The sequence below is a fragment of the Panthera pardus genome, unplaced genomic scaffold (assembly GCF_024362965.1).
Source record: "Panthera pardus isolate Hobbes unplaced genomic scaffold, ASM2436296v1 HiC_scaffold_23, whole genome shotgun sequence".
In the NCBI taxonomy this organism is placed as follows: Eukaryota; Metazoa; Chordata; class Mammalia; order Carnivora; family Felidae; genus Panthera; species Panthera pardus.
Genome location: NW_026526799.1, coordinates 3498107 through 3525995, shown reverse-complemented (window position 1 = coordinate 3525995; position 27889 = coordinate 3498107). Strand labels below are relative to the sequence as shown.

At 46.4% G+C, this 27889-nt stretch overlaps 1 protein-coding gene and 1 long non-coding RNA gene across 4 annotated transcripts in view; one reads left to right on the top strand and one right to left on the bottom strand.

Moving 5' to 3' along the window:
• On the bottom strand, positions 1-27652 carry LOC128772693 (uncharacterized). Its single transcript, XR_008416851.1, has 2 exons — positions 27148-27652; positions 1-333 (listed from the first exon to the last, which is right to left on the bottom strand). It is a non-coding gene; the product is annotated as an uncharacterized LOC128772693 (long non-coding RNA).
• Positions 26598-27889, top strand: part of SH3GL3 (SH3 domain containing GRB2 like 3, endophilin A3) — a 131735-nt gene continuing 130443 nt past the window's right edge. The window contains exon 1 of one of the 3 annotated variants that reach the window (XM_019460416.2): positions 26598-26832. In XM_019460416.2, coding sequence (XP_019315961.1) covers positions 26788-26832 — 45 coding nt within the window. In that variant the 5' untranslated portion in view covers positions 26598-26787. The remainder of the gene's footprint in view (positions 26833-27889) is intronic. The other 2 variants (XM_019460420.2, XM_019460414.2) reach the window with 2 other exon arrangements.

Sequence of the window (27889 nt, the reverse complement as noted above, 5' to 3'; positions counted from 1 at the left end):
GGTGGAAGATTTATTTATTTATTTATTCAGCTTTTAATGCTTTCTGGCTCCCTAAAACGCCAAGGATGAGAAGTATCCCAATGATCTTCTCCTTTAACCAAAAAGGATTTGATTACAAATGCATAGGGATCTGCGTGAATGAATGAATAAGTGAATGAATGAATCCTGGGGGCATACGGAGGTATTTCGTGTCGGGAGTTTTCGAGGTTGGCCGATGAAAATGTTCATGAATTTCTTGTCTGTCTCTCCCCAAGAGAATGTGAAGATTTGGATCTGTTTTGTTCACAGTTTTATCTTCAGATGGTTCTGACATATAGTAACTACTTAGTACGTCTGTATTAAATGAAAACAAAACAACAAAACACGATCAGCGCATATTAAGAGGTATTTGACGTGTATGAGGCCAAAAGGGGCAAGAGAAATATACAGTAGGGTTGTGTTGAGCTATTAATGGATAGTGACAATGACAATGGTGTAATTTTTCTAGATGTTGGCGTTGTGCCAGTTATCACTTGTCTCTCAGCTCCCACCCAGCGTCCCACGCACCAGAGACCCACGGTAAGTAGTGAAGAATGGCAGCGGCGAGATCTTGGAGGCAAAGAAAACCCCGAATGTGAGCTCAGCATTAGAGGCTGCCTCCCCCCCATCCCCCTCCAGGAATGTGCCTGTTCCAGAAGAGGCAGTTTGAGGAGAGAAGCCAAGCTCTTGTAGCCTCAAAGGCGAGAGGGTCATTGCTGAAACCTCCTTCCCTCACTCAGTCTGTCACCCAGTCACGTCTCTGTTGCCCGAGGATGTCTCTGGAGTCCATTCGCTTCCGGCTCGTCCCCCAGGGCCCCACGTCTGAAGAACTGCCTCCCCATCGGTGCCCCTCTGAGCTGTTATCCACGCCACGGCAACCCCACCAACGCAGCCGATGTGATCAGGCCGCTCATCTGCTCACTGCTTTGAAAAATGTCAATTCCTCTCTATTTTCAGGATTCAGACCCGGATCTTTAACAGCACCCACAAGGCCGTGCGCGGTCTTGCCTCACCTATGGCTCCAGCCTCATTTCACGTCACACTTCCTCTGACTTCAGACGTGGCCCAGCACCCTGGCTTTCTTTCAGGCCTGTGCCCCCTCCTCAGCCACAGGGCCTCTGCCCATGCTCTTACTTCCGTCTGGGAGGCTCTTTCCAATCTCTGGCTCTATCCCTGGAGGGCCTCCTGAAGAGGAAAAGATGAGTATCCTCTCTTATCTAATCAGCTTTCAGGGATGGAAGAACCATCAGGACAAAGCAAAGGCTCCACCATTGACTGGTACAGGGTTATCTTGAGGGGCCTTAAAAGGGGAATACTCGGAGTGAAAGGGACCACGTGCCATAATCTGAAAGACAAGACACATTTCAAGTTGGCCTCTCCTTTTCCTGAGAGAGGTCCGGTATTTTCTCTGGAAGCCAATGGTTGTTGCTCTTACAGGGGCTCTTCCCTGCCCAGCTAACTCACCCCAACTGACTCGACTGGACCCTATCAGGCTGTACAGTGTAGAGACGGAGGAACGTTAAGGGAGAAAATGAGGTGACTTAAACACTGGTGGTCCTAGACCATGCAGGCCAACAGTTTCCTCTAGTTGCCCTGGGCAACCAGGGGGCCACAGTTGCTAGGGGCAGGGAGGGGAGGCAAAAAAACCTCACAGGAGCGAATGGATCTTCTCCCGAAGCCTGAGAGATGATCACGTGCGTTCCTGGAAGGGGGGCACGCTAATTGGGGTCCGTGAACATTGGCATTTCCAGCATGGCCCACGTGCACGTTGAACATCCTTAACAGAAAGGCAATTAATTGGTCATGTGTCTTACTTGCTCGCGCCTCCCTCAGGGAGACGACAGGAAGTACCCAAAATGGGGAAAAGCTGGGCTTGAGGGATTTCTAGGGGAGCGGGGCATTGACACAGCGCAGGAAAGAAACGTGCCGTCTCTGAGAAAATTCACAATGGTTTCTAGATGCCAGATTTGCTGTTCCATCTAGAAAGGTGGGGGGGGGGGGGGTCTGCACCGTGTCCCTGAATCTACTGGGAGCGGCTGCACGTCTGAGCGAGCCCTATGAAACCAGTGCCGGCCCTCCACTCGCTCTTGGTGGGACATCATAGCCTCAGAGGCACGTGAGCCTGTACCCTCCCCACGGTCACAGCGTTGTACCGCCACAGTCCAAGGGCAAGGGCCACGCGATCAACCACAAGGGTGACTGGCCCGCAGCACTGCAGATTTTAGTAACAGCCTCTTCCAACGGTGTTTCAACGCACATCCAGACTTTCATCTCTTCAAGCTCAGAGTCTAAGCCCAAGTTTTAGTTCACTATTTTCCACAGATCAAACTCTCTCATCGAAGCACTACCTGCCAAAGAGCCTGCACTGCCGGACTCCCCCAGATCAGGTGACGCTAGAGCCAAATGCTCCCACATGAACAACGCTCTAAGATTTTACTACATTGAGGGTGACGGACTCCTCAACTCGGTCCCGAGCCTTCTTTTCAGCTTTCTCTTCCTCTGATCTATTTCCTATTTTCTTTTCTTTCCTTTTATTTTTATTATAGTTTTATTCTTTTCAGGCTTACTGTTACAGTTGACCCCTGTACGGCACAGGGGTTAGGGGTACCGAGCCTCCATGTTGTTGAAAACCTGAATATAATTTTTCGCTCCCCAAAACTTCACTAGTAATAGCTTACTGTTGACTGGAAACCCAACTGATAACATAAACAGTTGGTTAACACATATTTTGTGTGTTATACGTCTCATACACCGTCATCTTGCAGCAAAGGAGGCTAAAGAAAATGTTATTAAGAAAATCGTAAGGAGGGGTGATGGGACGGCTCAGTCGGTTAAGCATCTGACGCTTGATTTCAGCTTGGTCTTGGCCTCAAGGTCGTGAGTTCCAGCCCCTCATTGGGTTCCATGCTGTGTGTGGAGCCTACTTAAAAAAAAGTTGTAAGGAACAGAAAACACACACACAGCACTGTACCGTATTTATTGGGGGGAAAAAAAACCTTATGAGTGAACCCGTTGTAGTTCAAACCCACGTTGTTCAAGGATCAACCGTACGTTTTCGTGGTGAGAATATGTGAGAAGTACTCTCTTGGTGACTTCAGCGCACCATACAGGCACGCCTTGTTTTAGTGTGCTTTGCTTTTTCGGGCTTTGCAGATACCGCATTCTTTACAAATCGAAGCTCTGTGGCAACCCTGGGTCGAGCAAGGCTATTGGCGCCATTTTTTTTCAGCAGCATTTGCTCATTTTGTGTCTCTGGGTCACGTTTTGGTAATTCTCACACTACTTCAAACTTTGTCATTATTATTATATTTGTTATGGTGATCAGTCATCTCTGATGTCATGCAACGTTTTGTGTGTTCTGACTGCTCTGCCCACTAGTTGTCCCCCCTGACCCGCCCCGCTCTCCCCCGTCCTCCAGTCTCCCTGATCTCTGAGACACAACAGTGTCGAAATAGGGCCAGTTGATAACCCAAAGTGGCCTCTACGTGTCCAAGGGAAAGGAAGAGTCACCCGTCTTTCACTTTAAATCAAAAGCCGGAAACGATTAAGCTCAGTGAGGAAGGCGTACTGAAAGCCGAGATAAGCCAAAAGCTAGGCCTCTTGCCCCAAACAGGCAGGTTGTAAATGCAAAGGAAAAGTTCTTGGAGGACATTAAAAGTGTTACTCCAGTGAACACACACGTGGTAAGGGAAACAGCCTCTTTGCTGATGTGGAGGAAGTCTTAGAGGTCTGGACAGGAGATCAAACCAGCCGCAACCTTCCCTTACGCTGAAGCCTAATCCAGAGCAAGGCCCTGACTCTCTTCACTTCCGTGAAGGCTGAGACAGGTGGGGAAGCCACAGAAGACAGGTTGGAAGCTAGCAGAGGTTGGTCCATGAGGCTTAAGGGAAGACACCGTCCCCGTAATATAAAACTACAAGGCGAAGCAGCGAGTGCTGATGTAGAAGCTGCAGCAAGTTCTCCAGAAGCTCCAGCTGCGATCGTTAATGGAGGCGACTTCACTAAACAACAGGTTGTCGATGTGGATGAAACAGCCTTATCAGAAGAAGATGCCATCTAGGACCTCCAGAGCTGAAGAGAAGTCAATGTCCGGCTTCAAAGCTTCAAAGGACAGGTTGACTCCGTTGGTAGGGGCTAATGCAGCTGCTGGCTTTAAGTCGAAGCCTGTGCTCATGCGCCATTCTGAAAACCCTAGGGCCTTTAAGAATTATGCTCAACCTACTCTGCCTGGACTCTGTCAAGGGAACAACAAAGTCGGATGACAGCACATCTGTTGTTGTTTTTTTAAATTTTTTAATGTTTATTTTTGAGAGAGAGAGAGAGAGAGAGAGAGAGACAGACAGACAGACAGGATCTGAAGCAGGCTCCAGGCTCTGAGCTGTCAGCACAGAGCCCGATGTGGGGCTCCAACTCACAAATGGTGAGATCATGACCAGAGCCGAGGTCAGATGCTCAACTGACTGAGCCACCCCGGCACCCTGAAAGCACATCTGTTTATGATGTGGTTTCCTGAATGTTTTAAGCCCACTGTTGAGGCCTGCTGCTCGGGAAAAAAAAAGATTCCTCTCAAGGTACTACTGTTTATCGGCAATGCATCTGGTCACCCAAGACCCAAGAGTTCTGATGGAGATGTTTCGTGGCTGTAACGCAACATCCATTCTGTAGCCCATGGATCAAGGAATAATTTTGAATTTCAAGTCTTGTTATTGGATAAATATATTTCGTAAGGCTACAGCTGCCATAGACTGTGATTCCTCTGCTGGACCTGGGCAAGTAAAATGAAAACCTTCTGGAAAGGACTCACCATTCTGGATGCCTTTAAGGACATTTGTGATTCGTCACACGATGAAGGGATACCCATAGTTTCTATGGGCCACCTCCCCAGGCATATCCTCTGGGAGGTCTGCAAAGCATCTCCTATGTTGCAAAATCAGGTGTGATCCCAGTCCCCAGTTGACATATCCATTCCCGAACCAGGTGCCCTTTTAGAAATTGCTGCACAGGTATCATTATCCCTTGGGCTGGGGCCACTTTTACCGCTGGTACCAAGGCAGGTACGTCTGGACTCAGTTTTATGGAATTCAAATGGGCGGGTCAGGGTACTGCACCATAGTTCCATGATCCTGGACAGCCATGGCCTTTAGGTTGGAAGGAAGGCTGGAGCAGCTGACAACGGAAATCAGTCTTACTGGTCAGCTGCTAGGCTAGCTCCACGTTGTGGTCTCTTCAAATTCCTCTCGTCTATGCCGAAGAAACCCTCGCACCTGCTGGTGATTGGGAGAGCAGAGGGGTGGTCTAATCCTCTCCCAACCAAGAGCACACACACACCTAATTCTAAAGAATGTCCAACAAACTCTTTCTAAAAATGTCATTTAATTCTCACTAAAGCAAGATGTGTACATAATTTTAAAAGTCAAACGATACTCCATGACTTAAAGGAAAGTAAGCAGTTGTCCTGCCCCAGCTTCCGGAACCTCAGTTTCTGTTTCCCATCTCCACTGCTCACTGGAAATGCTTTAAAGTCTTTTAGCCTTCTCTTTCTTTCTCTTTAAACTTTGCTATTTCTATACAACACATTTATATTACTAATTGTGATTTGAAAAAATTTTAAGAAGTCACCTATTGACTTCTTACTTTTGAAATTCTGTTATGTTTTCGAGACAACCATACATCCCCTGTCCCCATCTTGCCAATTTACTTACATCACAGGTTTTTTGGGTCAAGTTAATATTTCGTATTGTCATCATTATGGTTATGCAAATGTTCACAGAGACCATGAGCCATATTGTGAATTTACTTCCCTTGTTACACCATTTTTATTCATTGCCTTATTATTTGGCTGACTTAGTTTTACAGCAATTACTTATCACTGATCCATTCCCAAGCATTCTTTTTTTAAATGTGTTTATTTATTTTTGAGAGAGAGAGACAGAAAGCGAGCACAAGTAGGGGAGGGGCAGAGAGAGAGGGAGACACAGAATTGGAAGCAGGCTCCAGGCTCCGAGCTGTCAGCACAGAGCCCGACGCGGGGCTCGAACTCACGAGCCCTGAGATCATGCCCTGCGCCGAAGTCGGATGCTTAACCGACTGAGCCCCCCGGGCAGCCCCATCCCCAAGCATTCTAAAAGAACGACTGCTCTGTGTAGTCAAACATGCCTCCTAACCCATCAGCTGCATGGTTTTCCCTTTGAGCCAGCCCTTCGGGGGGCTGGCATTCGCGGGACTGAGCGGAGTGGTGGTCTCCCTGCACAGTCAGCTGACGTTCACTTCATGCTCAGCCAGCATTTCTCTGGTCCAGCCTCCCCAGAGACGAAGTCTTCTGTCTCCTGCAAAGACAGGCAGGGTCATTCCTGCAGCTGTGTGGGCTGGGCTTGGAATCCGGACGCCCAGCTCCTCTTTATTCAAGCTTCATCCCAGTTCTGCTTTCTGCCTGCGCCACGAACCCTGCTGTTCTCTCTCTGTGAAGGTGCTTGTGCCTCGGTTCCTGAAACTTCCCAGGCTTCTGTACTGGGAATCGGGGTTTTACCAGTTTTGTCTCCTCTGCCAGTAGTCAGAGTCCTGCTTTCACAGCTCGGCCAAGTCAGTGCCATTTATTCACTTTCTCCAAACTCGGTTGACGTCTCTGGTCTGTTGTCTCTTCTCATTCTCTTACTTAGTGTCCTTTGGTAAGACTTTGGGAGGAGGTGGAGATAAATGCCTTGCTCAGCCGAAAGCCTCCTTCCATTAATTCTTAACCTCATGTTCGAGTGATAGAATCAATCTGTTTGGCATCCAAAGGGGTGGTGGGGACAAATCTACTTGGTTCATCCGCACAGACCATTCATGAGTAGCAGTTCTTGTTCCTAGCGTTTTAGAGCAACCCTACAGGCAATCATGCCTAGCTGTCTGCTCGGGATCTCTTCCACACTTGTTCTCAGTCTGCAAAAATCCAGCTCTGTGCATGAGCGGAAACAGATCCCTTTGGAACTCTTCCTGGCCACCTAGCATCCCCACCCCCCATCCCCCAACCCCCACCCCCCCGTCCTTTTATCCCTCATCTCCCTAACGTGGCTGCTCTGGCCATGCATGGCCTTGGTGTACGTGGGGCCTTTGGAGTAAACGTCTCTGGTTTTCCCAGACCCGCTGCTGGAGACAGGGTGGGGGGAGCCTCAGATCCTGCTGGTGGGATGGAAAAAGGCCATTATGGTCATCTGGTCTCCAGGTGGATTATCTCAAAAATGTCAGCTACCTTGTGCTGTTGGCATATCTCCTGTATTTTATTATCCTGAAGCGTGTCTGCCTTTTCCCCAGACTTGGGTTATATTATGAACACTCTTCTCAGTTATCCTCCTTTTGGAAGGCGCAGGCTTTAGAGAGAACAGAGGACAAAAAAAAAAAAAAAATCCCACAAAAAAATTTCTTAAATTTGTACAAATAATTTTGGAAGTACTGATCAGTATTTTGTGATCCCTAATTCATTTGTTTATTTAGCTTTTTATTTTTTTTTAAATGTTTACTTTTAATTTATTTTTTGAGAGAGAGAGAGAGAGAGAGAGAGCGAGTGAGCACACAAGGGGGGAGGGGCAGAGCAGAAAGAGAGGGAGACACAGAATCCCAAGTAGGGTCCAGGCTCTGCACTGACAGCAGCAAGTCTGATTTGGGGCTTGAACTCATGAACCGAGGTCATGACCTGAGCTGAAGTCAGACACTCAACCAACTGAGCCACCCAAGTGCCCCATTTTTTTTTTTTTTAGCTTTAAAAACAAAGTTTAGTGGAGCTTAATATACTTATGACTCTTCCTTCTTTTCATTTTAACCACTGGGCAGGCCTCACTAACTTGGCATAAATCCTCCACATGCTATAATTTACTTAATAATTCCCTATGACGTACCAGGTTCTATAAAACTCGTATTTAAACAGTAAAGTAGAATTAAGACACTCCCAAAAGATAAATCTGATACTTTGGGTATCTAAGATTTCTGTCAATTTGTTAAATACGCACTAGGAACATGAAAGTAAAGTTGAAGAATCCTTACAAGGAATGGTTAAGACATAGTCACTGATATAATCAAAAGTAGAGTTAGACAAAAGAGGAGACACAGAATATGTCCCAAATGAAGGAATAGGACAACCACAGCAAGAGACCTAAGAGAAATGGAGATAAGTAATATGCCTGACAGAGAATTCAAAGTAACGATCATAAAGATACTCACTGGACTTGAGAAGAGAGTGGAGGACATCAGTGAGGTCCTTGACAAAGAGATTAAAAGGAACCTGTCAGAGATGAAGAACACAATAAATGAAATAAAAACTATGCTAGGTGGAAAAAATAAGAGACTAGAGGAAGCAGAAGAACAGATTGATGACCTGGAGGACAGAGTAATGGAAATTAATCAAACTGAGTAGGTGAGAGAAGAAAGTTATGCAAAATGAGAATAGACTTAGGGAACTCAGTGACTCCATTGGGTGTAAGAACATTTAAATTATAGATATCCCAGAAGAAAAGAGAGAAAGTTTATTTGAAGAAATAATAGATGGAAAAATCCCCAAGTCCGGGGAAGGAAAGATATCCAGATTCAGAAGGCACGGCGATCCCCTTACAAAATCAACCCAAGGAGATCCACACCAACACACACAGTAATTAGAATGGCAAAAAGTAGTAATAAAGAGAATTTTAAAAGCAGCAAGAGGAAAGAAAACAGTTTTAAATAAGAGAACCCCATAAGGCTATCGATGGATTTTTTAAAGTTTATTTGCTTATTTTGACAGAGAGAAAACAAGCAGGGGAGGGGCAGAGAGGGAGAGAGAGAATCTCAGGCAGGCTCTGCACTGTCAGCGCAGAGCCTGATGCAGGGCTTGATCCCTCAAACTGTGAGATCACGACCTGAGCTGAAACCAAGAGTCGGATGCTTAACCAACTGAGCCACCCAGGCGCCCCTATCAAGGGATTTTTCAGCAGACACTTGGCAGACCAGAGGCAGTGGCATTCACAGTGCTGAAAGGAAAAATACTGCAGCCAAGAATACTCTATGCAGGAAGGCTATCATTTAAGATAGAAAGACAGACAAAAGAGTTTCCCAAACAAAAGTTAAGAGTTCATGCCCACTAAACCAGTCCCACAAGAAATGTGAAAGGGGATTCTGAGTGGAAAGCAAAGACCATAAACAGGAGTAAGAAAAGTAGGAAGCATAAAAGCAGTAAAAATCAGTATATCCGTAAAAATCAGTCAAGGGACTCACAAAATAAAAGGTTGTAAAGTACGACACTTTATACCTCAAACGTGGGGGAAGAGAGGAGTAAAGAATGGGTTCAACCTTAAGCAACCAACAACTTAATATAGACAGCTATATGAATAAGATGTTGTATACAAACCTAATGGTAACCACAAATCAAAAACCAGGAACAGGGGCGCCTGGGTGGCGCAGTCGGTTAAGCGTCCGACTTCAGCCAGGTCACGATCTCGCGGTCCGTGAGTTCGAGCCCCGCGTCAGGCTCTGGGCTGATGGCTCGGAGCCTGGAGCCTGTTTCCGATTCTGTGTCTCCCTCTCTCTCTGCCCCTCCCCCGTTCATGCTCTGTCTCTCTCTGTCCCAAAAATAAATTAAAAACGTTGAAAAAAAAAAACAAAAAAAAACCAGGAACAGATATGCAAAACATAAAGAGAAAGGAATCCAAGTCTATCACTAAAGAAAGCCAAATAATCATGAGAGAGCAAGAAAGGAACAGACGAGAACTACAAAAACAACCATAAAACAAGTAACAAAATGGCGATAAATACATACCTATCGATAATTACTTTCAGTGTAAATGGAGTAAACATTCCAATCAAAAGACAGAGTGATGGAACAGATGAAAAAACAAGACCCATCTATATGCTGCCCACAAAAGACCCCTTTCAGACCTAAAGATACCTGCAGATCGAAAGTGAAGGAATAGAGGGCACCTGGGTGGCTCAGTCGGTTAAGCATCCGACTTTGGCTCAGGTCATGATCTCATGGCTCGTGGGTTCGAGCCCTGTGTGGAGCTCTGTGCTGACAGCTCAGAGCCTGGAGCCTGCTTCGGATTCTGTGTCTCCCCCTCTTTCTGTCCCTTCCCCGCTCAGTCTCTCTCTCTCTCTTTCTCAAAAATAAATAAGAACATTTTTAAAAAAATAAAAAAAAATAAACTGAAGGAATGGAAAAGCATTTATCATGCAAATGGAAGTAAAAAAGACAGCCGAGGTAGCAATACTTATATTGGATAAAATAGCCTTTAAAACAAAGGCTGTAACAAGAACACAGAAAGACACTATATAATCATTAAGGGGATAATCCAACAAGATGGTAAATATTTATGTCTCCAACTGGGAAGCACACAAATACTTGAAATAGTTAATAATAAACATAAAGAAAGTGATTGATAGTATTACAATAACGGTAGTGGACTTTACCACCTACTTACATTAATGGACAATCAAACAAACAGAAAATCAACAAGGAAAGAGTAGCTTTGAATGACATACTGGACCAGATGCATTTAACAGATATATTCAGAACATTCCATCCTAAAACATCAGAATGCACATTCTTCTCAAATGCACATGGAGCATTTTCCAAAAAAAAAATCACATATTAGGCCCAAAACAAGTCTCAACAAATTCAAAAAGATCAAAGTCATACCATGCATCTTTTCTGATTACAACACTCTGAAATTAGAAATCACACAAGGAAAAATCTGAAAAGAACACCAATACATGGAGGTTAAATACTATGCTACTAAACAATGAATGGGTCAACCAAGAAATCAAAGAGGAAATCAAAACATACATGCAGACAAATGACAATGAAAACAAAGGGTCCAAAACCCATTTTGGGATGCAGCAAAAGCTGTTCTAAGAGGGAAGTTTACAGCAACACAGGCCTACCTTAAGAAGCAAGTAAAACCTCAAATAAACAACCTAAACTTACACCTAAAGGAGCTAGAAAAAGAACAAACAAAGACCCAAATCATTAGAAGGGAGGAAATAATAAAGATTAGAGCATAAATAAATGAAATAGAAAAAAAACCCAAAAAACCAATAGAACAGATCAATGAAACCAGGAGCTGGTTCTTTGGAAAGATCAACAAAATGGATAAACCTTTAGCCAGACTCATCAAAAAAAATCAGAAATGGAAGGGGAAAAATAACAGCCAACACCACAGAAATACAATAAGTAAATACTATGAAAAATTATATGCCAAAAAACTCGATAACCTAGAAGAAATGGATAAGTTCTTACAAACATACAACCTCCCAAAATTGAATAAGGAAGAAATAGGAAATGTGAACACAGTGATTACCAGCAATGCAATTGAATCAGTCATCAAAAACTCCCAACACACAAAAGCCCAGGACCAGATGGCTTTCCAGGTGAATTCTTCCAAACATTTAAAGAAGAGTTAGTATTTTTTCTTCTCAAACTATTCCAAAAAAAAAGAAGAGAAAGGAAAATTTCCAAATTCATTCTGTGAGGCATGCCTTACCCTGATACCAAAACCAGATAAAGACACTACAAAAAAAGGGAACTACAGGCCAATATCTCTGATGAATATAAATGCAAGAATCCTCAATAAAATATTAGCCAACTGAATCCAACAACACATTAAAAAAATCATTCACCATGATCAAGTGGGATTTACTCCTGGGAGGGCAAGAGTGGTTCAATATTTGCAAATCAATCCATGTGATACACTGCATCAGTAAGAGGAAGGGTAAAAACCATATGATCATTTCAATAGATGAAGAAAAAGCATTTGACAAAGTACAACATCCATTCATGATAAAAGCCCTCAACAAAGTAGGTGTAGAGGGAACATAACTCAACATAATAAAGACCATATATGAAAAGCCTATTCTAACATCATACTCAATGGTGAAAAACTGAGAGCTTTCCCCCTAAGGTCAGGAGCAAGACAAAGATGTCCACTGTCACCACTTTTATTCAACATAGTACTGAAGTCCTAGCCACAGCAATAAGAAACAAAAAAAGGAACAAAAGGCATCCAAATTGATAAGGAAGAAGTAAAACTTTCACTATTTTCAGACGACATGACACTCTGTATGGAGAACCCTGGAGACTCCATCAAAAAAGTATTAGAACTGATAATGAGTTCAGTAAGGTTGCTGAACACAAAATCATTGTACAGAAATAGGTTGCATTTCTATAAACTAATAATGAAGCCATAGAAAGAGAAATTTAGAAAGCAATCCCAATTACAACTGCATCAAAAATAATAAAATATTATTAACCAATAAAATATTGTTAACCAAGAAGGTAAAAGACTTGTACACCAAAAACTATAAAATACTGATGAAAGAAATTGAAGACACAAACTAATGGAAAGATATTCCATGCTCACGCACTGGAAGACCACATACTCTTAAAATGTCCATACTACCCAACACAATCTACAGATTTACATGGAATGCCTATCAAAATACCAACAACATTTTTCACAGAACTAGAACAAATAATCCTAAAATTTGTATGAAACCACAAAGGACCCCGAGTAGCCAAAATAATCTTGAAAAAGAAAAACAAAGCTGGAGGTATTACGATACCAGATTTCAAGATATATTACAAAGCTGTCATAATCAAAACACTATGGTATTGGCAAAAAAAAAAAAAAAAAAAAACAGATGCACAGATCAACAGAACAGGATAGAAGGCCCAGAAACAAACCCATGATTATATGGTCAATTAGTCTTTGACAAAGCAGGAAAGAATATGCAATGGAAAAAAATACAGACTTTTCAACAAATGGTGTTGGGCAAAATGGATAGCTACATGCAAAAGAATGAAACTGGACCACTTTCTTACACAATATACAAAAATAAACTCAGAATGGATTAAAGACCTAAATCGGAGACCTGAAACCATAAAAATCCTAGAAGAGAGCACAGGCAGTAATTTCTCTGACATTGGCCACATTTTTCTAGATAGGTCTCCTGAGGCAAGAGAAACAAAGCAAAAGTAAACTATTGGGACCTCATCAAAATAAAAAGCTTCTGCACAGCAAAGGAAACAGCGAACAAAACTAAAAGGCAACCTACTGAATGGGAGATGATATTTGCAAATGACATATCTGATAAAGGATTAGTATCCAAAATATATAAAGAATTTATATAACTCAACACCCGAAGAGCAAATAATCCAAATACAAAATGGCAGAAGACATGAACAGACATTTTCCCAAAGAAGACATACAGATTTCCAACAGACATGAAAAGATGCTCAAGTTGAGTCATCATCCGGAAAATGCAAATCAAACCTACAATAAGATATCACCTCACACCTGTCAGAATAGCTAAAATCAAAAACACAAAATACAGGGGCGCCTGGGTGGCTCAGTCGGTTGAGTGTCCGGCTTCGGCTCAGGTCATGATCTCACGGTTTGTGAGTTCGAGCCCCGTGTCGGGCTCTGTGCTGACCGCTCAGAGCCTGGAGCCTGTTTCAGATTCTGTGTCTCTCTCTCTCTCTGCTCCTCCCCTGCTTGTGTTCTCTTTCTCTCTCTCAAAAATAATTAAACATTAAAAAAAATTAAAAACACAAAATACAAGTGTTGGCGAGGATGCGGAGAAAAAGGAACCCTCTTGCACTGTTAGCGGGATTACCAACTGGTGTAGCCACTCTGGAAAACAGTATGAAGATTCCTCAAAAAGTTAAAATAGAACCACGTTATGATCCAATGATTTCACTACTGGGTATTTACCTAAAGTACACAAAAGCACTAATGCAAAAGGATATATGCACCCGTATGTTCAGAGCAGCATTGTTTCAACAGCCAAGATAGGGAGGCAGCCCAAGTGTCCCTCAGTAGATGAACGGATAAAGAAGAAGTGGTATATACATACAATGGAATATTACTCAGCTATAACAAAGAATGAAATCTTGCCATTTGCAACAACATGGATGGACCGGGCGAGTATTATGCTAAGGGAAGTCGGTCGGTCGGAGAAAGACAAATACCATGATTTCACTCATATGTGGAATTTAAGGAACACAAATGAACAAAGGGGAAAAAAGAGAGAGACGGATGCGTAAACAGACTCTTCACTATAGAGCACACCAGAGGGAAGGGGGTGGGGAGGCGGGTGAAATAGGTGAGGGGACGAAGGCGTGCACTTGTTGTGATGAACACTTGGTGATGTATGGAACTATTGAATCACTGTACTCAAATTACACTGTATGTTAACTATGCTGTAATTAAAATTAAAAAAATTAATAAAATTTAAATAATAAAATTTAAAAAAATAATTTAAAAAATGCAGAGGAAGCAGAAAGCTGTCAAAAGTTACCCCAAATACCTCCCAGAGAGTGGGCAAGGGTTCCATGGACAGTTGTGCAGGTTGTGCCCTGGACAAGGTGTCCAGCTGTGGAAGCAAGCTTACACTCCCCTCCCCAGGTTAGGTAACCATGGGAACGCACAGATGCCGTCGGGGATAGAGGAAGTCCTGAGAGCAGAGGCTACTTCATCATATGTGAACCACAACAGATCATACGACTATACATTTTGGGGAAATTTATCATTAGGGAATTGATGCTTTGGCTTTGGGGCTAATTGGGCTCCTGGGGGGCCCTCCAGCAGTTTGGGAACCGGATCGTGTGGTGCCTGGAGCTTCCCTGCTGGATGCTTTATCTCGCTCTGGTGGAGGACGGAAAGGCCAGGCTTGGACCTCCAACTCGCAGGCTGCATAACAAAAGTGCCCCGTTTAGAGAGCTAAGAAGGTTCTAGGTACTCAGAGAAACTCAAGTGTTTCGGTCCATTTAATTAAAGTGTTTTCAAGAGCTGAGCATCCAAACTTTCAAAAGCACTTAAAGTTAGGTCCCATAGATGTCTGGAAGACTAGCAAATGCAAGGCAAAAAATCAAACTGTCAAGACTGTAGAAAAGGTGGCCTCGCAGATCTCTGGGGAGGGTCCCGCCAATGTCCCAGAGGGGTGTGAAGGGAGTTCAAGTTATTTGCCTGAATGTAAAGGCCTTGGGAGCGAGTGGGAGTTGGGGGCGGGGGGGGGGAGAGGGCAGGTCTGGGAGATCCTGAATTTGCTGCCTGTGGGGAGGGGCTGACCTTGCGGGAAGTTAGATGCAGAAAGGCAGAGAGGAGATGGGCTCCTTGCCCCCAGGCTCAGGGGGAAAGATGGGGGAAAACGGGGCTCCCCGGGATCGCATTCAGGTGGAGACGAGGGGGGCTGGAGGGAGCTAACACCACATGGACTCAATTTTCTATATAAAAATCAGGTGACATCATCCAACGAGTGTCTGTGGGGGGAGGGCAACGCAGAATGGAAAACAGAGAGAAGACGGGCCGTTTTTGAAGTTTTTAGCCTTAAATGTGTTGCATGGGGGTGGCCAGGCTTAGGTAATTGGTGATTTGTTTTGTTTTTAAGCAGAAGCATTGGGTCTGCCAAGGAGAGAATTCGGGGCATTTGTTCATCGTCATTGACTTAAGCATTATGATTTCATTTCTGCTTTTAAAAGTGCTGCTATATGTAGTCAAAACCTTTCAAAGTTATGAACTTCATGAATTTTTTTTTTTTTTTTTTTTTTGCATCTAGAAAGTGCCCATATATTTTAGGAGGACAGCTTAACGTTTTCTCACAGCACACACCCTCTTACGTGCCCTGCACCGAGAATGAGAAATCCGACATCAGCAGTCCCCAGAAGCCTCATGGGTCTTTCCAGCCAGGACTGCTACTCCCAAGGGGAGCCAGCACCCCGATTTCTAACAGCATAGATCAGGTTTGCCTAAACCCAAATGAACTCTGAGGTCAATGCCTTCCTGTTCTTCAAAACCACAGGTCAGATCTTGAGTCGTTCACTTACTTCTCCAATGTTGTAGGATAACAGAGTTTGGTGGGTTCTCGGCTAGTCAGAGTGGGTGTGGGTGGGCGTGTGTAAGTCCCAAGGATGGGATAGTGCCAATATTGACACATGCTTACTCAGACTTACTAACACTTTTTAAAAATTCCAGCTCCGAGTTTCATAGGGAGGAGAATGAAGCCACAACTCAATACAATGAGATAAGGGTCACATTAGTGCGTAAAATAACCCAGACTCCAAATACACACCATGTGATACCACGTGAATATTCCTGAGTTACCCTGCCCGGGGGAAACACCCCAAGGGGTCTGCAGTAGGGACACCCATCAGCCAGCTCCCTAGACTCTGGCTTTTCTCTCTCTCTCTCTCTGTAAAATTTATTGTCAAATTGGTTTCCATACAACACCCAGTGCTCATCTCAACTCAATGCCCTCCTCAATGCCCATCACCCACTTTCCCCTCTCTCCCACCCCCCACTGACCCTCAGTTTGTTCTTAGTATTTAAGAGTCTCTTATGGTTTGCCTCCTTCCCTCTCTATAACTTTTTTCCCCCTTCCCCTTCCCCCTGGTCTTCTGTTGAGTTTCTCAAGATCCACATATGAGTGAAAACATATGGTATCTGTCTTTCTCTGCCTGACTTATTTCACTCAGCATAATAGCCTCCAGTTCCATCCATGTTGCTACAAATGGCAGGATTTCACTCTTTCTCATTGCCAAGTAGTATTCCATTGTGTATATAAACCACATCTTCTTTATCCGTTCGTCAGTTGATGGACATTTAGGCTCTTTCCATAATTTGGCTATTGTTGAAAGTGCTGCTAGAAACATTGGGGTACGAGTGCCTCTATGCATCAGCACTCCTATATCCCTTGGGTAAATTCCTAGCAGTGCTATTGCTGGGTCATAGGGTAGATCTGTTGTTAATTTTGGGGGGAACCTCCACTCTGTTTTCCAGAGGGGCTGCACCAGTTTGCATTCCCACCAATAGTGCAAGTAGACTCTGGCTTTTCTTAAGACTGTATGGGACTCTTCGTGGAAACCTGCCCACGCATTTCAAATATCAGCCCCCACAAGACAAATTCTGATTCCTCTCTACTGGCCCAGCCCCCAGCATAAGGCCAGGTATACAGCAGGTGCTCAATAAATGTATGTTAAATGAATAAGCCCGAGTGATCTCAGAGCAAGGATATTCAAATACATCCAAGTCCTGATTCTCTCCAAGGCCAAAGCTTGAGAGGTGGATCAATTGCATCTTGTTGGGGGACAGTTCTCTCTCTGAGTGGGTCTCTACTCCCTGAATTGGAGACCACACATATCTCACTTCTTTCCCCCCGGCACGTGCAGGGGCCGCCTAGGGCGTCTGCCACGGCAGGTGACTGAAGGCCACCAGTTCCAAGCTTCAGGGGTAAGGGCACATTCCACTCCTAGGGTAAAATCTGGCAAAGTCAGGCTCAGAACTCTACACCTACAAGGGGAATGACAAATAACATTAGCCTCTAAAGTTTACCAACCGCCTCGCCGAGCCACAAAGGAGAAAATGGCACCCCCAAGGTCAAGGGAAAAGACACTGCTGAAACTCAGTTGTTCTCAATCCAGCCAGTTCATCAAACACGGGATCTGTTGGCCGTGCATGTTCACGATTCACATGACAAATGTATGTAAAGAACACTGCACCCTGGCCCTACAAGACTGCCATTTACAGCCTTGCAAGTCAAAGTGTGGTCCCTGGCCCTGTAACGCTGGCATTGCCTGGGAGTTTGTTAGAAATGCAGAATCTTGGGCTACTGCAGACCCAGGGAATCAGCCCGCATGCTAACCAGATTCCCAGGGGATGTGCGCGCACCTTGAAGACTGAGGAGCACTGCTTTAGACAGCCAGGGAATCTCGTGTTTGACCATTCGGAGCTTCACATTCTGCTGTTTCACTCTGAGGTTCCTACTGCCCCCTATAGACCATAATGACAATAGCAAAGGACTAACAAAAATAACAAATCAATCCAGGGATAGATGCTGTATGAACCTTTCTTTTATGATTAGAGGCACATACAGGACAAGTGGCAGATTCTTGAAATGCCAGATGCTGAGTGCATGATGTATCTGTAAACACAGCCAATCCTACACTTACAGGGAATCACGATCTCTTCACACAAGAGCAGTAAAAATAGGAATAGAAACCCCAATAGAAATAGGAAGTCAATCTGGGGATTGACTTTTCCCCAGAAAAATGGGGGCTCACAGGAAAATAGGTGGACAAAAGTACTTTTTAATAGCCCAGAAAACATTCTTTTCTTTTTTTTTTAAAGTTTTATTTGTTTAATTAATCTCTATACCCAACACGGGGCTCGAACTCATGACCCTGAGATTAAGAGTCACACACCCCTCCAACTGAGCCAGCCAGGCACCCACAAATAGTCTTAAGATTGAATATCTGTGGGGGCACCTGGGTGGCTCAGTCGGTTAAGCACCTGACCTCGGCTCAGGTCATGATCTCACGGTCCGTGGGTTCGAGCCCCGTCGGGCTCTGTGCTGACAGCTCAGGGCCTGGATCCTGTTTCAGATTCTGTGTCTCCCTCTCTCTCTTCCCCTTCCCTACTCTCACTCTTTCTCAAAAATAAATAAACGTTAAAAAAAGATTGAATGCATCTTCTCTTTGGGTTTTCTTAGAATAAATCAGTGATCTACAATTCTATCACTATTATTGCTGAGTCTTGAGAATTGGTGGCTTTAATGTATTCATTCAGCACATTTTATAAAAGGACTGTGGTTTTTTTTACCCCCTGGAGTAGAGACAGGTAGGGAACACGAGCGAGCCCGGACTGATGAGGTCTAGGGCCAGGATCCCCCCGGCCGGTGAGGGTGTCCGCACTTCTACACAGCCCTGAGCAGTGACCAGGAGAGGAATCAAGCCATGAGTGATGATGATCCTGAGGAAAATGTCTCCCGTATTGAACAAAACTTCTGCAACACCTGTGAGAGCATTGTGATCAACCTCATGGTCCCCTTAAAGGGCTAGTCAGGGACAAGGTCACAACCAGATGGGAACTCCCCACCTCCAGGCTTCCTGCGCTCCCCACTCTGCGGGCCGTCCAGGCTCTGGCTGCAGAGTGTGTCCACACTGTTCCATGGAACAGCTCCCGTCACCTCGACTACGCAGCGACACCTCACCGTGTCCTTGGCTCTCGGGGCCATCCACTTCCCACAACCCTTCCCTGAGCACCGTCCCAAGTTCTTGCTGGTCTACATCCTCAGTTTCCCTCCTCAGCATCATATTTGTTCATGACACGCATAGTTATGTGTATTGAGCAGCTCCGAGAGGCTAGCATGAAAGCAGCAATCACAGGGTTAACACGACTAATCGCAGCTCTTGCCTAACAAGTGCAGCTGCAACTATTTACCCAGACCTTTTGCATTTGCCTTTTCCTTCCCCAACTCGACTCGACTCTCCTCCTTTGGGAGGAGGATTTGAGGCTTCCCCCCTCCCCCCGTGTCCTTGTCTGGCCGCCTTTAGAAGAAACACTTTCCTTGCTGCACACTCGATATCTCAGTGATTGTCTTTTTTTTTTTTTTTAAGTTTATTTATTTATTTATTCATTTTTTGACACAGAGAGGGAGAGAATCCCAAGCAGGCCCCACACGGTCAGCACAGAGCCCAGTGTGGGGCTCACAAACCGTGAGATCATGGCCTGAGCCAAAATCAAGAGTTGGACGCTTAACCGACTGAGCCACCCAGGCACCCTGAGACCCGTAAGAGAGTTCTAATTCACAGAAGTCCCGGATGTGATCTGGAATCTCAAGGTAACCAAGCTGTAGCACGTTTACATTTAATGCCATCCAGATGGGCTGCTGTGACCTGACCGGAGAGGTAGGGGTGTGCTTCTTAAAAGCTCTGAAATACAAGGAACTGGCAGGTATGGAATCACTGGCCACCATGCTCATGGCTCCCGAAGTTGACTTTGCCACTTCTCAGGAGCACCACAAGGTGGCAGGAGTCGTTTACAAAAGCCGCGGCTCCCGTTCCCCGGCCCCAGGCGCAAACTGAACAATCCTTTATTAGAAGGGACAAATCAGTCCTCTGGGGTTAAGTGTGAACATGGAAATGGCATCTACGTAATTAACAAAGGCTAACTAGAGGAGCCGCATGACCCAGAATTCTAACTGAATGTGCACAGAACCCAGAATAATGGAGTAATGTATTGGAGAGAACTGATATGCATTGATTCACTAGGTAATTATATCTGCTTTCATTGTTGAGAAGGTGCCCTTCACCCAGTTTCATTTTTGCAGAAATGAAAACACTTTGGGTACCCCCCCCCCCACTCTACATTTAAAAATGAAAAGATTTCTTTGGCCTTTTCTTGACCGATCAATTGGCTGTCCATTAGCTTTCTGTAAAACAATAAGTGAAGAAAATCTGTACGTTTGTCCCCAGTTGTGATCTTGCAAGTTCAAGGCAAATTGCCATGTTCGACATGTGGGATTCATCATGTCTGCCGTTACCTCATCGACGGGCACATATCTTTCCCAGATGTGCGAAATAAAAGGCCTATGAAGTTACGAGGAGAGCAAAAACAGTATTAATGCTCTCAACATCCTGCTGCAGCCAGGTAGGTGGGGGTGGTGGTAGACTGGGGCAAGGATGCTTCTAGGTCTGGTTAATCCCAACACGTGACCTAATGAACAAACTCCGTAGAGTGGCCCAAAGTGGAAGGGCGAACGGGTGAGTGCTTTCTTTAGGGAAAAAGATCTGGAGATCGAGAGAGGTCATGGTTAGCCTAAGAGCTGAGGATAATTTAATGTTTATTTATTTTTGAGAGAGAGAGAGAGACAAAGTGTGAGTGGGGGAGGGGCACAGAGAAGGGGAGACACAGAATCTGAAGCAGGATCCAGGCTCTGAGCTGATAGCACAGAGCCTGACATGGGACCCGAACCCATGAACTGTGAGATCGTGACCTAAGCCGAAGTCGGATGCTAAACCAACTGAGTCCCCCAGGCGCCCCCTGAGGATTATTTAAGACATCAGGATTTGAAGTCAGCTCTCCAAGTTCTGCCTAGAAGTGCAGTCTGGGGCTTGCATCAGGCCATACGTTTAAAAACATAAAGTTCAAGGCAAATGGAAGATAAAAATCCACACTTCTTTGTTCCCTCCCTCCCCCCCCTATTTTTACAAGACTCTCCTCTTAATGACCTTGGATCAGGGAGCAGTATGTTATCAATTTGCACTTAGAACTGTTCCAGTGTTTCATGCACTAATTTTATATCTGGGAATCCATTCTAAGGAACTATCCCTAAATACAGAGAGAAATACTAATATGGAAAAAGATGTTTAACGTGGCATTTAAATGAAAAATTTGGGGTAAAAACTTTTAAATTGAGTAGTGACAGAAAATAATAAAATTTAATGATACGTCTACACAATCGGTTATTCAGCTGTCACGAAAATGATGTGCGTGAAGACTAGGCAGAATAAAAAGTTGCTCATGTAATTAAGAGAACAAAGAAGAAAATAAGGTAGTTTGCACAGTTGTGACAGCACGTTTACCTTTTGTGTCGGAAATCGACTGTAAAGGAAAAAGGTGCCAAAGTATTGAGAGTACTTGCTTCAACAGTGATTCCGAAGGTAAATTTGCCTCCCCTTTACTTTTCCGTAGTCTCCAATTTTTCTTTAGGTGTTATCATATGATGGAATATACATACTTACGGAAGCTTTCACTTTGGATTTAAAATAATTTCACTGTGCGTCCATCTCAAAATTCTGTCCAAATGGTCTCCTTCCTACGCAGCTTGGCCTCCCTGACTTGGAACCAACACCTTGCAGCCCAGTTTTCAGTGGCTTGGTGTTCTGTTTCCCACGAAGGGAACTGGACCCCAGTCTCTGCTGGAGACTTCTCAGATGGCTGGGGTCGTTGCGGGAGCCAGTCGGAGTTGAAGGAGGAATGAGCAAGACACAGTCCAGGTGCCCTGGCTCATGGTCATCACGCTATGGCTTTGACAGAATGTTTGATTATTGATGTTGACCGAGACTGTAAGTTCAAATATTTTATAGAACAATGGCAACCACTGGTTGAGTGAAACTGGGTGTATAGTTTCCAAAAACAAAGGGGAAGAAGAAGTAAAATAGATACGAGTGATAGAAGCAACTATTTGAAGGGGGGGAAAAGAAACCCGGATAACAAGCCATAAACTGACAAAACCGAGACCAAATATATCCTTTTCATAATAAATGTGAATGCTTGAAATCTTTCTAACAAAAGGCAAAGACTTATTTTGGCCCAGAAGCAAAATTAAATTTTATTGTTTATAAGAACACATGCCCGGGGCACCTGGGTGGCTCAGTCGGTTAAGCGACCAACTTTGGCTCAGGTCACGATCTCGCGGTTCGTGGGTTCGAGTTCCACGTCAGGCTGTGAGCTGACAGCTCAGGGCCTGGAACTGGCTTTGGATTCTGTGTCTCCCTCTCTCTCTGCCCCTCCCCTGCTCATTCTCTCTCTCTCTCTCTCTTTCTCAAAAATAAATAAAAGCATTAAAAAGAGAATACATTCTTGAAACAGGCTGAAAGGTCAAAGGACCCATACTTGAAAGGTGTTAAGAGAGTAGGTCTTAAATGTTCTCACCATTAAAAAAAAAAAAGATAATTATATGAGGTGATGGAAGTGTTTACTAATGTCATTGTGGTGATCATTTCATAATATATACACATACCAAATAATCACATTGTATGTCTTACATATACACAATGTCATAGATCAATTATACCTTAATAAAGCTGGGAAAAAAAGAGGACAAAAAGAGGACCAGTTAAAACATACGAAACACGTATAAACAAAAAGTAATGCAAAAATAGATATAGGACAAAGTACAATAGAAGCAAAAAGTCACAAATGGAACAAAATAGGTTACTTTCTATGGATAAAATTCCAACCCACAAGGAAGACACAACAGTTATACACATGGACAGACTACCATAGCACATAGCACATAGCTCTGAAAACCATTCAAAGCTCAACTCCCAAACATAAGGCACAACAGACACAATCCTAATCGGAGACTGCAGACAATGGCCCTCGGTCTTCCAGAAGTGAAGAAACCAATAATCAGGATACAGATCATTTGAATGGTAAGTCCAGAAGACTTGATTTATGGGCTACATACTGGGATACGTTATCCTGCTTTAGACAATCACTATGCCCCCTCCCCCTCTGCCCCTACCCAGAGCTCTCCTGCTCCCATGCACGCAGGATGGTCGTTCACCACAGGACCAGATACAAAGGCTGCAAATACTGGACCCAGAAGCGGGTCTAAGCACGAGAGAGGGAAAGGTCAGTGCATCCCAGCATAGCACTCTGTGCACCAGGGAAGGTACAGGGGGCGTGGGAAGCAAGGACCACAAGAAAAGGAACAGGAGAACACCTGTGCCACAACATGGGCCATCTATCCAGACTGCCAGAGACAGCCACGACATCCCTCTTGTCACTGACGCGTGAAGACCACCGAATGCCCCAAGATTGTTCAGTTTAGAGCGATGCTTATCTGTGCCTCAAAGCTCTCCTACTCCCACGCAGGCAACGCCACCAAATAGCCCAAGACGTTTGTTTACTCCTCCCTAAACAGATTGAGGAGCTGTGGCCCTTGGGTCACTGGAAGGTGACATAAAGGCTAAGCCTTGAACTGGCCAATGTGACTCCAGCTAGTATGAGTTTGAAATCTCCCCCTGAGCTAGGAGCTTCAGTGGAAGGTGTGCCCTGTTATGGATACACAGAAAAACTGTACCACAAAAACAGAACACACATTAGTTCAAACCTCTATGGTACATTTATAACATACAACATTTAACGTAATAGGCTATGTAAAAAAAACCACTTTAAGATATGTTATTTGACAACTGTACGAGCCTAGAATACACAGTGAATAAAAGAAATCAAACCACCTAGAAAAGATTTAAAAAAATTTTTAGTATTTATTTTTGAGAGAGATTTAAAAAATTCTAATATTTATGAGAGAGAGATTAAAAAAATTCTAATATTTATTTTTGAGAGAGAGGGAGGCACAGCGAGTGGGGAAGGAGCAGAGAGAGAGGGAGACACAGAATCTGAAGCAGGCTCCAGGCTCCGAGCCATCAGCACAGAGCCCGACGCGGGGCTCAAACCCATGAACCGCAAGATCGTGACCTGAGCAGAAGGTGAACACTTAACTGACAGAGCCACCCCGGTGCCCCCACCTAGAAAGGATTAAAAAAAAAAAAAAAGTCCTGAACATTTAGACCAAAGAGGACATTAAAGACGCAATCACAAGTCTATTTAGAAAACAATCAGAACTGTACCACATGATGAAAACAAGGTATGAAGCCAAAGCCATACGCAGGGAGAAAATCTGTAGCTTTATATGTGCTGATTATCAAGACAGGAAAGAATAAAAACGAGTAAACCACATGGTCAACTGAAGAGATGACAGGTCCTCAAAGAAAGGTTAGTGGGCATTTGTGTTATTGTTGGTTTTTAGATCGTTGTTTCGGCTGCCTAGCCTGTGAAGCTGCTTCCCATATTAGGGAGTTCCATCATGGTGTACGTTTTGGACATCTAGAGCCGGGTATGTATATCATCTGGACTTAGCCAATCAGATGCTGCCCCCTGGAACTCTGAGTCTCCAGTGAGCGCCTGAAAGAAGCAGGGAGGAGCTTAGCCTTCATTCTGGTAGCCACAGCCAGCATTTAGTGGCAGAGCCAGCACCTCCCAACAAAGGCCCCCAACTGGGCGTGCTGGGGATCTGACCACCGAGATTCCTCATTCCTGCTCATTGCCCAACCCGGTCCCCTAGGCCCCTCTAAATCTCTGGGCCACCTGATATCCTTCTCCAATACATTCCTTTCCAGCTTACACTCATCAGGACCAGTTTCTGTTGTTAATAACCTTAACGTCCTGAGCAAAACAGAAGGAAACAATATATAAAAAGGGAATTAATGAGAGAACAAAAATCTATGGCAATGATGAGTCAACTCAAGAACCATTTTTAAGAGACCAATAAAACTGGCAAACCCTCTCATGAGCCTAAGTTACTGAAAAATTAAGATCGCAAATACTTTTACAAAGGAAAACATGTACGTGAAAGATTCTGACGTTGAAACATTATGAGAATATGATGTACAACTCTATACCTGATGAAATTAAGAGATAAATTACCAACATTAACTGGACTAGGAAATGAATATACTATCAGCAGTGGAAGAAATGCCAAAAAGTTGTTTTAAAAAATCACTCCCTTCCCAAACGGCCAGAGTTGGATTGGGTTAGGGTAAATTCCTTCAAATCTGTGTTATTTAAACCATTCGGGTCACGGAGAAAAAGGGCAGATGAGCATGCTCCCAGGCAGTCCTGAAGTAGCCCAGGACAAAGGGGACCCCGACTCCAGTCCCTGCCCCCAGCTGCCTTTGCCTCAGTGGGTGGAGCCTACTGTTGAGTGGGGTTCAACCCGCTGCGTAGACAGATCACCTTGCTATATTATTCTGATCCTGCTATGTTACTTGTCTGTGGCCGTAGGCCAGTGAAGCCTACGGCACTTACCTAAGTCATACTAAGTAATCCTTGGGATGGCCACCTTTATCTCCCGCACTAAGTTCATTTTCTCCCGTATCAGAGAAAGGATGCTTCTGCTCACTCCTGTCCACACCCTCTAAGGGAAAGCGAGGAAACATTACCCACTAATCCTCACTGGCATGATGCCAGGGATAAGGGAGTCGAGAGCTAATGGCAAAGGACTTTTTCTGGAGAAACGCAGGACGCCCACAGCGAACGCCAGGGCACAGCAGGTGTAAACCAGAAGGGTCCTGGGCACACCATGGCTCTTGGTCATCCCAGGTGGGGCCTGTTGAGGGTTCAGAGAAGAGGAGCTCCTTTTTCTTAGGTGGAGCCTGGAGGGGGAAGATGTCTGTTTCATTCAGTGCTAAGCATGGCTAAGAGTGGGTTGCACGTCTTGGGAGCCCCCGGGGGTCCTTTGGAGGCAGGGCTCAGCTCAGATGCCGGCCTGTTGGGGGGCAGCTCAGACGCAAGAACCCACAGGACGCTCCAGGCCGCAGACTGGGCCTCAGCTGTGCGAAATGACGCTCAGTAACCGACGACACAACTGGTAGGAATCACGGAGGGGGATGGGTCCCGCGTGCGCTGCACTCCCGAGGGAGGGTACGGAGCGCGCTGTTCACAGCTCCCTGGAGACAGGCGCTCTTCTGCAGTGGGCTTGGCGCTTCGTAGAGGCGAGCACCACATTTATTAGCAAATTACCCAATAAGTGTTGCCCCCCTCCGTTGGCCAGAGTCATGTGGGCGGACTGCACCCAGGGCACCGCGCGGGGAAAGAAGAAACAGCCCCGCCGCCCTCCTGCCGCAGGTCCGCCGTCTGGTCGCATTTCTGTCCCTCTAAGCTGACCTGGGAGCGTTCCCTACCCAAATTGCGCCTGAGGGAGGCGATGTTGCCCGCGAGCAAAAGCAGGCTTCGCACCAAGTCCCAAAAGCGCGGAGAGGTGAACCCTCTCCCCGCACCCGTGGCCGCGGTACAGGCTCGGTCCCGCAAGAGGCCCCGCGTGGGCCTGCCCCCCACGCACCCGGGAGCTCCGCACGCCCAGCCCCCCACCCCCGGGCCCCGCTTCCCGGTGGCTCGGCCCCCGGGTCTCCACGCAACAATGAGGCGTGGGCGGCCCCGGCGCCTTCATTTGCATACCGCCTCGGCTCGGCCAATGGGCTGCGCAGGGGCTTTGGAACGCCGTGTTGCCATCTGCGTGCGCGCGTGTGTGCGAGTGTGACAGCGGCGGTGGCCGTGGCCCTGGCCGTGGGAGGCGGGCCCGGCGGAGCCCAGCCGCGCGGGGACCGGCCCCGGCGCCCGCTCCCTCAGCGCGTCGCGGCCGCGCTGACCGGACGAGCCCGGAGACCGCCCCCACCCCCGGCTCCGGCCCCGGCCGGGCGCAGTCGCGATGTCGGTGGCGGGGCTGAAGAAGCAGTTCCACAAAGCCAGCCAGGTAGGGAGGCACGGGGGAGGGCGGGAGCGGGGGGAACCCGGGGCTGCGGTCCCCCGAGGCTTCGGGGCTTCTGTTGGGGGCGCGGACGTGCAGGGGGGGCCGCCTGCTCCCCCCGCCGCCGCCCCCCGCGGCCCCCCGGCTGTCACTCGGAGGGCTTCCGGGGACCGGGGGCAGAGGTGGCGGGCCGAAGGGGCTCGCGCGCGGGAGAGGAGGCGTCCGGAGGCCTGCGCGCTGCGCTCGGCGCCGGCTCCCCCCCCCCCCCCCCCGCCCCGACCCGCGCTGGGCCGGGGCGCCCGGGCGCCGCCGGTCGCCTACCTGGAGGTTGGGAGTCCCCCGGGGTGCGTCCTGCAGCCTCGCGGTGGGTCCGGCGATGCTGGGCCCCGCGCGCTCCTGGAGGTGGACCCCGGCGGACCGCGCCGCGCTCCGGGGCTCCCCATGGCGGTGCCTCGCCCGCGCGCCGTACTGGCGGCGCCCGCCCGGCTCCTGCCCCCGGGGAGCGGCGGTCTGGCGCGGAGACGCGGGCAGGCGCGTAAACAAACAGCGTGAGACGCACCTCCGCGCGCAGAGCGCGGCAGACAGCGCGGCGGGGGCGTCCGGGAAAGCTTCCCGGAGGAGGAGACGCGTGGTTTGCGAATTAAGCACGAGCAGGAATTGTGGTTGGGGGTGGGTGTGGGAGGGGAGGGGGAAGGGCGCTCTGAGCCGAGGAGACAGGGAAACAAGAAAACAAGCGGTGGGGGTTGGCGGGGAGGCACGAAATTGCTGTGTGTGCGTGCGTGTGTGTGTGTTGACAAGCACATTTGAATTCCAAGATTGCGGTCCCCTCCGGCCCCGAGAGAGCTCAGATCGTAGAACCTGTCCCCCACCTGCAGCCCTGGGTCTGTTGCTCTGTCCCTCCGTCCCCTCCGGGCCCCCAGTTTGGCAAGCACCAAGGTAGACACATTTCATTCACGACCCACATTTATGAGGAGATCTCATCCTGCTCCTCCCACAGATTGACAAGCAGCTGAAATTAGAGCGTTCTCTCCTTCTAGCCTCAGTCCCAGGCTGAGGGCACTGC